The sequence below is a fragment of the Eimeria acervulina genome, genomic scaffold (genome assembly GCF_000499425.1).
Source record: "Eimeria acervulina Houghton genomic scaffold, Eah_scaff965, whole genome shotgun sequence".
Taxonomy (NCBI): Eukaryota; Apicomplexa; class Conoidasida; order Eucoccidiorida; family Eimeriidae; genus Eimeria; species Eimeria acervulina.
In genome coordinates, this window is record NW_013547047.1 from 1,184 (window position 1) to 12,019 (window position 10,836).

General features: G+C 37.8%; 3 protein-coding genes across 3 annotated transcripts; 1 reads left to right on the plus strand and 2 right to left on the minus strand.

Moving 5' to 3' along the window:
• Positions 1-2,045: 2,045 nt before the first annotated feature.
• EAH_00052960 (macrophage migration inhibitory factor, putative) lies at positions 2,046-2,836 on the minus strand (the record flags this gene model as incomplete). The annotated part of the gene is made up of 3 exons (XM_013391100.1): positions 2,046-2,109; positions 2,316-2,520; positions 2,758-2,836. The coding sequence occupies 3 exons, from the start codon at positions 2,834-2,836 to the stop codon at positions 2,046-2,048; spliced, it is 348 nt and encodes a 115-aa protein (XP_013246554.1).
• Positions 2,837-6,338: 3,502 nt separating this feature from the next.
• Positions 6,339-8,193, minus strand: EAH_00052970 (hypothetical protein, conserved; the record flags this gene model as incomplete). Its single annotated transcript, XM_013391101.1, has 3 exons — positions 6,339-6,511; positions 6,970-7,351; positions 7,561-8,193. 3 exons carry the CDS (start codon positions 8,191-8,193, stop codon positions 6,339-6,341), a joined length of 1,188 nt encoding a protein of 395 aa, XP_013246555.1.
• A 1,038-nt stretch (positions 8,194-9,231) lies between these two features.
• On the plus strand, positions 9,232-10,577 carry EAH_00052980 (hypothetical protein, conserved; the record flags this gene model as incomplete). The annotated part of the gene is made up of 3 exons (XM_013391102.1): positions 9,232-9,856; positions 10,057-10,436; positions 10,572-10,577. 3 exons carry the CDS (start codon positions 9,232-9,234, stop codon positions 10,575-10,577), a joined length of 1,011 nt encoding a protein of 336 aa, XP_013246556.1.
• Between the last annotated feature and the right edge of the window lie 259 nt (positions 10,578-10,836).

The following is a 10,836-nucleotide window of genomic DNA, read 5'->3' on the forward strand; positions in this document are numbered from 1 at the left end:
ATAACAACAACTTCAGCTCCAGTGCGCCGTCTCTCTGCAACCGAAGCAACCGAAATAATCAGCAAACAGACGCCAGCGCTGCTGTGAGATCCGCTTCACTTCACTCTATTTTTGCTGCAATATTCTTCACTCTCGACGCTGCTGCTGTTGCTGCTGCATGTGCTGCTAGAAGTGCTGTAGCTGCTGCTGCATGCGCTGCTGATGCTGTTGCTGCTACTGCTGCTGCTACAAACACTGTAGTTGCTGCTGCTGCTGCTGCTGCTACAAGCGCTGTAGCTGCAGCTGAATGCGCTGCTGTTGCTGCTGCTGCTGCTGATTCTTTTGTTGTTGGTAGTGTTGTTTCAAGGGTTGTTAATTTTGTTGCTTCTCGTGTGTAATGTGCTGCTACTGCTGCTTTGTGTGCTGCTGCTGCTGCTGCTGTTGCTGCTGCTGTTGCTGCTGTTGCTGCTGTTTTCAGATTCCTCGTTTGGCGCCCCCAGCCTTTGATGAAGACAGCATGGAGTTGCTGTGAGGATGAAGCAGCTGCAAGCAGCAGCAGCAGCAACGAAGAATAAGAGCAGCAGTACTTTTTAGTCCTGCTGCTGCTGCTGCTGCTGCTGCTGCATTTGCTGCGGGGTTTTGTTTGGCTTTGGTTTCTTTGAAGTAGAACAGAGACAACGTGAAGAAAGTAAAAAATAAAATAATAAAATGCATTAAAACAACAAAAGCAAAACAGCGGCGATTAATGAAGCAAACAAAACAACAAAATAAAACAAAATAAAGAAAAACAAATAAAATAAACAAAATATATAAATGTCTAAACGAGAAGGATGTAAATGAAGATGAAGAGGGGCTGCGCTGAGTTAACAGTGCAAACAACGCGAAGCAACAAACCCTAAACCCTAAACCCTAAACCCTAAACAGCAGCAAGTATAGATTTCATACATCTGTTTGCTGCATCAAACAGTTGTTGCTCTCCTTTTCTGTTAATTTTCTCTTTCGTCTTTTTAATTAACTCTTTTATTTATCCGTACACCCCATCGCTTTTAAAACTATGTTTGTCTTCTTCTTTTATCGTCTATTAATCTTTTCATTAATAGCAGCTGCAACTTTGTTTGTTTTCAAACAAAACCCAAGACAAGTCCTTAGCCTAATTGTATTTATTTTTACTGCCGCGTAGATACACCAAAGCTGCTGAATATATATTATATATACATCTATTATGTATATATAGATAGACAGATATGTATATATTGGATATTATAATATACATATATATATATAGATTCGTTTAGAGACGAGTAAAAAATTTGTTTGATTTCATCATCCGTCTTCATTCGTCTGCTTACAACGTCTTAAACACGTTGCAGCTGTATATATATATATGTATATATATATATTCTGTTTTTATATGTATGCATGCATATCCTATAGGAGTTGTCTGAGTGAAGCCGTCAAGCGCGAATATTATTTAGAATTGCATTTTAATACAAATATTGTTTAGATTTGCTCTCTAATAAATATTTACTTTGCCTTAGTTATTCATACAGACTCAATCTACTTCGTTCCTTAGCCGTTGTATAGCTGTGGGCTTTATCTCTCTACTGTTTTTTTTGTCTGCTGCATATATTTTTACTAATAAATTATCTATTTATTAAAGCCTTCCTGTTCTCGTCGCCAGGTGTACGTGCAGCTGAATCTAATGAATGGGCGGACGCCTAAGTTTAAAGAAGTCAGCAATACAACTAATGCTAATAAATGTTAATAATACTAATAAATAATATTGATAAATACTAATAATAATAATAATAAACAATAATAATATTGACGAAATCTAATAAACAACTAACAACGGCTTAAAATCGTTCTCCTCTTTTTGAGTTTATCAAACGATGGCCGGAGGGCAATTCGACTCGAATTGCAAATTGAAATAAACTGAAGAATTAAAGCAGTAAAACAAACTATTTAAAATAAACAAAACAAAACAGGCGGAACAAGAACAACTAACTTCTTTCTTTGCATTTCTCTATTCATACATTGATGCAGTTCTTTAACTGTCTTTATATTTAGGCGAAAACGCGAGACCCAATGCCGACGTTTGCGGCATCCATATCACTGAAGCAGAAAAACCTGAAAAAAGAAAAACAACAAACACAATAATGCAGCTGTACATACACCTCAATACTCTTAAATATATGAAACATCATCAAATTTTGATATACAAAGAAAGAGACGAGCTGAGACCTAAAGAGGAGGATGAGGACGCCTCCTCCTCCCCCAAGGGGACTTCAATTTGAATTATTTCTCTCTATTTCTACTTTAAATAAAACACCTACACGCGGTCTACGGGAATCTTCAGGTGGTTCTGGCAGAAAGTCACCAACTCGACGCAAATTTTATTGTTTGTTTCGGTCGTAATATTCCCAATTGAATTCACACAGACGCTGGCAGCAGGCTCGTTGCTGCCTCCATGGCGCATCTCCCCCCGTGTCAAGCTAACATTGATGTACTGAACGGGTTTTCCGAGGAGCTTGCTCAATCCTGAGGCAGAATACGCATACAAAAGAATAAAAAACAGTAATAACTCAAATTAAGAGAAAAAAACGCGCAGAAAAAAGGTGAAAATCCCGTCATACTCCACAGTACACTTCACCACACACCCCGACCCTTTCTCTGCTAATTTTTGATATCCTGCGTCGTTCTTGGTGCACAAACAACGAAAAAGTGAAGAAATTACCAACCCATATTAATATAAATGCTACTTTTCGAATTATTTACCTTTTTCCACATCAGAGAGGAAGGCATTCGCAGTTGCCTTGTCGAAATCAACGTTGCACACGATCTGGCAGAGCGGCATTGTGGTGTACGTACAGAAAGGAAGCTGGCGTTTGCGAGTGAAGGAGAGCAGAATGCAAATGAACAATTTAAAAAGCTTGTTTTTCGCAGTTTATTTGTTTTGAATTGCAAGTTGTTCACCAACATCATCCTTCAGGCGATCGCTCCTCTGCCTGCCAGCGAGGGGAGAAGAGAGGCAGCAGCCCCGTGTGTTGCAGCCCCCGTGGAGGGTATGGCAGCGAAACTAGGGTTGTGCGTTTTAAAGAGTTGAGCAACTGGAAAATATCATAAAATATAGAAAGAAGAAGCGATAGTGATCAAGGAGAATGAAGAGAGGCCTCTAAGAGGCTATAATTACCTCTTCGTTGTGGTCGGCAAATTATCTGTCTTTTTCTTCTTTTTTCCTCCGCCGCCTCAGACCGTGTCTGACTCTCTCGCTTCTTCGCTCTGCTCCTCCCCTTCAAACCCTCTCCAACTTCTTGTTATATTCTCATTTCTTTCTTGCCCTATGTCTCCTTACACAGCCTAACTGCAGCAGCAACACCAGCAGCAGCAGCAGCAGCAGTAGGAGTGGCAGGAGCAGCAAGGAAGATGTTTGCTTCTTCGTTTCGTTTGGGTGCATTGCGTCGTTCGTTTGCATTATATTCAGCAAATACGAAGGCAGCAGGAGGTGCGGCTTTAAAGCCTTTAGAAAGAAATATACAGTTTAATGAAATAATAAAACCACTATGGGTGATTGAGCCTCCTAATTATCTTCGTCAGCCACTTCTAAAGCAATTCTGGGAGGCTCAATTTGCTAATCGAAGTTTTTTCTTCTTTGGAAATGCCTGGACGTCTGCTGCAGCATTTGCTGCATTTCTCTGGTGGAGTCGTGTCTTCGGTAAGGCTTTAAAGGCGAATACTTCATTATACTTTGTAATTGATGCCGTTATATTCACCTCAGAATTATGCATGCATTGTTAGCGCTATTATTTGCATACTCTTTTACTTGGTTTTATTAATTTTCATCATCTTTTTCTCATTCATTGCTGGCTGTTGCTGCCTTTATTGCTACTACTTGTTGGTTTGCTTTGAGTTGTTATATTGTATATATAAGGCTGAGTTGTTATACTATATAGGCTATGTATCGTATATCATATATTCTATATTTTATATTATCTATTATCTATTATACTTCATATTTATTCGATTGAGTATATCCCTCAACATTTTTGTTGTATATATCAAATATCCTATACTATGCTATACTATAGGAATGTTATATGCATATATATATATATATATACAATTATATCTAATATATATATACCTATATCTGTAATTATAACATCTACGTGTTTATTGTTTATGTTCATCATAATAATACAGCCTTCGTATGTAATACAGTGTAGAATATATATTTATCTATTCTATATAATATACTGTAATATGCTGTATATATATATATTTATTTATTTACGTATATCTGTAATTATAAGATTTTCATGTTTATTGTTTATATTCATAAGACAGCCTTTGGTGTATCTCCAGCGAACTATCAAGAAAGACAGCGAAGTAAAGTCAGACTGTTTGTTTTTCAAATAATAAAAACAGTAATAATAATAATTATTAATCTTATAATAATAATAATAAATCATAATAATAATAAATAATAAATAATAAATCATAATATATTATAATAATAATATTGTTTTATTTATTTGTTTGTTTCTCTTCACTGCAGATCCACCGCCTAAAGAGCGTCTGGATCGTTATTGGTTGAATTCGCGTAGGTTTTCTTCTTTTTATATTTTATATTTAAACGACATTTAATTGATATTCCCTGTTTAATTAATTAATTAAATTAATTAAATTAATTAAGCAATTAATTAAGCAGTTGGTGTAATGCACAGTGGGTGTTCGTACTGCAGCGGCCGCTTCTCTTCGTTTTGTTTTGTTTTTCTTTCTTTATTTCTTGTTGCGAATTTAGCTACGAATTGAAGCGTTTTACATTATATATATATATATATGCGCAAACACAGAAATGTATATACATATATATATATATATATATATATGTATATGTATATATCATATACCGACAGCAGTCTTGTTCTATGCATCTTTTTTATAATTAGCATATATTATTTAACATATTATATCGATAATATATTTATAATTTTCACGTGAATAATCAGTAAATATATGTATATTATATATACATTATATATATATATTATGTATATGTATATATGTGTGCGTGCATTAATATATATACTTTATATATATTTATTTGTTGTTTGTATTTTGTTTGTGCTACAGCGAAGTTTCGCGTTTTGTCTGCATTTCACAACCCAGGCAAGAGGCCGGCATTGAAGATAAGTTTAATGACGTTTGAAGCTCGATATTTCTATAGAGGGTTGGATCATCCGTTTAGTTTGAGCGAAATAAAAGATTTTCTTTTTAAATTAAGAGAAAATTATCTCATCAATACATACACTGGAATTCAATACCCCTTCGTCTTCAGACAATTCAACAGAGTCTCTACGCCCGGCACTTTAGAGGTAAACTTTTTACAAATAATAAAACAAAATATTTCAAAACAAATATTTAATTCAATACTAATATGCGTTTGCTTCCTCACTTGAGCTGCAAATATACTTCATATATATATATGTATATATATATATGTATATATATTATATATATGCATGGTGTTGGTGGTTGGTGCGCTTCTGCAGGTTCATCTGTCGGAGCCTCTGCCGGATGACCCTCACAAGAAAGAAGAAAAACATTAAAATAAATTCAATTAACTTAAACTAAACTAATTTAGAGATGAATGCAACTAAGTTAAAGTGAATTCAACTGACTTAAAGATGCATTCAACTCAGCTAAAATGAATTCAACTAACTTAACATGAATTTAACTAACTAACTTAGAATAAATTCAACTAAGTTAAGATGAATTCAGCTAAGTTCTGCTGGCTCATTAATAGCAGATCGGAATATGGTGGCCAACAACCGAAGCGGTGATTATACGTCAAGCTTCAGCAATGCTTGAACGCGTTGCTCTTGTACAGTGAAAAACCCTAAACCCTAAACCCTAAACCCTAAGGGAGCTGCAGAGCCGCAGTGTGTGCCTCAAATGGTGCGAGGCGTTCGTTTTACTACGAAGCGGAATCTTCTTTTTCTTGTTTAAAACAGATCAGCCCTTAATTTGTTCAAACATTTCTCCCTCCTTGTCTTTAAATTGACGTATTCTGTTTATAACAGCTAAAAAAAGACTTAAAACGGTTCGCTTAAAGATGCGCTGCAAGGTTTACGCAGTTGCTGCATCGAGAGAGAAGCCTCTCTTTTTCTCTCTTTCCTAGGAAGGAGAGGCTGTCAGAAGCAGCAGCTATTTCATTTCCTTTCAATTATATATACCCTGCAGGAGTGAAAGCTGAGGAAACCGACAGCTCTTAAAGCTATCTGCCTCAAGATTGCTTTCAGGTTTCGTCTTCTGTTCGTTCGGGTGTACATACACCTGAACGTACACCTGAAAAATTAATCTCTTGAAGTATCTCGGACGACATGTTTAAAGCCCAACCATCTGGACTCTACGATCTCCAATTTGTCCTTTGCATTTGGTTTTTCTTTATTTCCTTCTTCTGTTTCCTCCTCTACTCCGCTTCTCAAGCGCGACAGCACTTCATCTCCGCCGACGGTTACAGTAGTGCCTGAGCGCAGCAGAAAAAGACAACAGTTTAAGGAGAGAAAGCGCTGAAAATCAACGATCATTCGGTAAACCCTTTATAGAAAAGCAAGTACTTTCAAACTGTTCAGGGAATTTCATCAAAAGAATTAACATAAACGAAGATCGCGGTGCGGCTGTTGAATTCTTGAAATTCAAAGACTTATGCATTTTAAAGTATTTCACAACTACGGCCTTCACTTCATTTTTAAATTTATGAAATTATTTATTCAAGTTTTTATATTCAACTACATTTGAACTTTCTTTATTATTTCACATAAAAGCTTTTTTGTAAACAAAATTAAGTTTTTTTTTACTATTATAAGAGAAGGTTCTAAAGTATTAAGCAATGATATATTAGTATCTAGAGTATTAAGTAATGATATATTAGTATCTAGAGCATCTATAAATAATATAAAGGATATATCTATTTTACAGGCTCACCAACAACGGCATATTGGAGATAGGCTTTCTTTGCACGTTTCCAAAGGAAGCGACAAAGTGTAGCTACTGGGAGGATGAAGTAAATCATTAAGCAGAGATGAAATCGTGTTGAGCTTGTGTCCTGCAGCTGCATCATTTCTTTATAAAGGGGTTCCTTATTCCCCCTCAAGCAGCCGTTCAACTCAGTCTGAAGGCGCTCCGCAAGCCTCCTCTGCATAGCTACATCACAGACTAAAAGAATCTTCATATTCTTCTTCTCCCTGAGAGCATCTGATAGAGGTGGTTTTGTCTTCTCTAATTGTTGTGCACGAAGCAGCAATGCACATTCCCTTTCACTTCGCCCTATTGCCCACTTGTTGATGAAAGTCTGCTCTCTGAATTCCTGAAAATGTAGCAGAAAAACAAACAAAAGCCTGTGAGTTATAAAGAGAAAGACGAACAAAAGAAATGCAGATGAAGACAGAAGCAATTAAAAAACGATAAACTGTCTTTCTGCTGCTTCTTTCTCTGTTGTTGCAGGTGTGTATATCGAATTGTCTCTGAGATAATTAATTATTCAATCAATTATAAAATACAATTCATAAGGCGTACGTGTTCCGGTTCAGGTGTATCGGCAGTTTTATCTTGTGAAAACCACTGTAAGAGCAGCTGGTGTATCTTGAGTGTTGTGAATCGAGAGCCCTCTTCTGCAAGTACTCTGTTAAGAGACGGAGTAAGTTTATTTTCTTTTTGTTTTTTACTTTTTAACAAACTAAAAAATAAATAATATATTTCTCCAGGCCTCCAGAGCAGTTCACGCCCCAGCGCTCCCATCTCTACGAGTCTATCTCTGCCTACGAGGTAATATTGAATATTTTTAAGAATAAGAAATTGCATTAAAGGAATGAATTGACCATTGTCTCTTTTAATCACAACTTCTACAGCTTCAGGCTGACGACATCGCAACAACTTCTCTACTGAAAATGTCTCAAACATCTTCTCCCGGTCTAAATACCCTAAGCCAACCATCACGATATCAGGCTGCAGCACCTTAGCTGCAGATACAGCAGAGAGGCAAGAAAAAGAAGAAGATGAAGAAGAAGAAGGAGAAGATGATGATGATGATGAAACTTCTTTAGACACACCGCCGCTGTCAGGGTCTAAACCGCAGACATAAAACTCTAATCTACGATTTCCCCAAGTAACGAACACTTTATAAGCAGAAAAACCCTTTCCCGAAATCATATGAAGGCCTGAAGTTTCGCAAGAAGTCGAAAGAAAACGACAGCCAAATAAAAAACCCCCTGTACGTACACCCCAACGATGCAGCGCCGCAGCATGGTCTCCATTTAAACCCTTAATTGATAGACTGCGAGAACAGCCGTTACACTGAACATTAAATTGTCTAGAATTTGAGGTGTATGTACACCTTGCATCATAGAAACCGCTACTTGAACTGCAAGCCGATGAAGATGCATAGTATTCCTCAACAGGCGAGACGCAACAAACCCCGTCTGATCTCACAAAGACATTTGGCTGTGTTTTATCAAACAGAAAAAGTCTACGTCTCGCCGGCTTCCTCAATAAGCTGCTGCAGGTTGGGGAAGTTGCAGCAGTAGCAGCACTGGCTGCTGTTGCTGCTGCTGCTGTTGTTCTAACAGCAACACTGCGGCAGCTTCCACGTGGATATCGAATGGTGGACAACCCGCAGGTGGATGTACACCCGGAGAAGAGCTGTCGAGGGCTGAAGATCGCCCTGCCTATCATTTTAATTATATCGAGGTAAAAGCGGCTGTCTGCAAGACCTCCATCGTATGGCTGGGGTGGAGGGAGATCTGAGCTGTATACGCAGGTGTTGTTGTTGTCTTTGCTTTGCTGTCTTATCTTTATATTCTTCCTTCTTCTCTGTATTTAATTTGTTGTTCTGTTGCAGGTTTCTTCGCCGCGAGCTCCTAAGACCTTACAAGTGTGTATCTCCTGAGGGCAGACAGGCAGAAGGAAGGAAGACGCGGCGAAATCTACTAGATAAATAACAATAAAAAAGGTATATAAAGAATAAGAATTCTTCTTAATAATAATCAAATGCTTTATTTTGATTTCAGTTGGGGCTTTTTTCTGCAACACCACCGCCGTGCATGCGCCGGAGGTGTCGGCAGTCGGCGGTTTCTGTCTTCGTTAAGATGAAGAAAGTCGAATAAAATTATCTAAATTTCATTTATTTGTCTTTTTTTACTTTTTTTGTTTTGTTTAAACCCTCGATTTCTCAGGTGATGTCCTCAGAAGATGTCGCTACGCCACCTGCGGCGAACAGCGGCTCTGCAGCAGGGCGAGCAAAAGACTGTGAATTTGCCTGTAAATTCTTCTTCAGATTCTTTAGATGAGTCTTCAGACACACAATCTTTAAATGAAAAATCAAACAAAACAAATAAATCAATCTTTCTTCAGGCTGCTAGTGCACAACTCACGAGTTCAGAAGAAGACGAGGAAAGCGAAAGCTCTGATAGTTCGCCGCCCACATCTTCTGAGCCGAACGCCGCTCACGCTTCAGGTGTACAGACACCTCAGCATTCTAAAGACACATCGGTTAACCCAAGAAGCAGAAGATCTCGAAATAAAAACAGGCGCAAGAGGAATTCACCTGCAGCAGCACAATCATCATCAGCAGCAGCAGAAGATGAAGAAGCAGCACCTGCTGCTGAGGAAGCAGCTGCTTCTTCTTCTCTTTCTCTGGATTCAGCAAACGAAGCCGAAGCAGCAAATGAGTTGTGCTCTTCTGCCTCTGTCTCGCGAGCGGTTGAATCAACCCGCAGCTGTCTGTACATGGAGAGAGCTGCTTTTGATGTTGAGGCAGACCTAAGGAGAATATTTGGCAGAGAAATAATGAGGACTGTGAGAGTTAATCCTCGAGGTCAGTGTATTGCTGCTTGCTGCTCTGTTTATTTGTTTGTTTATGTTGTGTGTTTGTAATATCTTTACTTGTTTGTGTGGATGTGTTGTGTTTGCTGCTTTACCCGTAAGAGGGGTTGTTGTCTCCTGCATTATCCTATGGATGATTAATTAATTTATACTTATTTCTATTTTTTATTTCTTTTGTTGTTTTGTTTTCAGGCTCTGCTCGGTCTCGCCGCCACTGGTTGGTATCTCCGGTGTCTGTACACCCGTTTGTGCATCCTTGGGTGCGGATGATTGCAAATAAAGATGAGTCTACAGGTTTTTATGAGTTTTCTTTGGAGTATACAGAGGAGTATATGCGTGTACAGCCTTTATTTTATGCTGCTTTACACAGCCACGACTTGCTGCAGCTGCAGCAGTTCTGCAGGCTTTATCCTCATCACCCCGACTCGCTTCTCGCTCTTTCTCAGGCTTTTCTTGTTGTTGATAATCAGGAAGCTTCATTTAATGCAATTTCTGCTGCTGTCGCCAGCCTACAAGCAGCTTTTCATTACTCTTTCTCACCCTTCGCCTATAACCCAGACGGAACACCAAGGGTAAGCAAAAGATATAGATGCACATACACCGCAGCATTAATTAATTAATTAATTAATTTGTTTTGATGTTAATTAATCAAAGCAAACAGACATGCCTAGAGACATACAAGTATTTCTGCATAAAGAGGGTATTAGGGATAGCAGTAGCATGAAGAAATAAATAAAAAAATAATATGATGAATATCAAAATTATAAAAAACAGCAATAGTACTAATAATAAAAAAAGAAATAGAAATAAGTAGATATGAAAAGCTATATTTGTAGAAGCGTGTTGTGTGTATGTACAGGTGTGTATGGATTGCCGAAACCCTCTAAATAGAGTTTTATTTGCAAGTTTATTGATATATATGATTGGGCTCGGGAGACAGAGTTGTTTTCGTAGTGCATTAGAAGTCTGTAA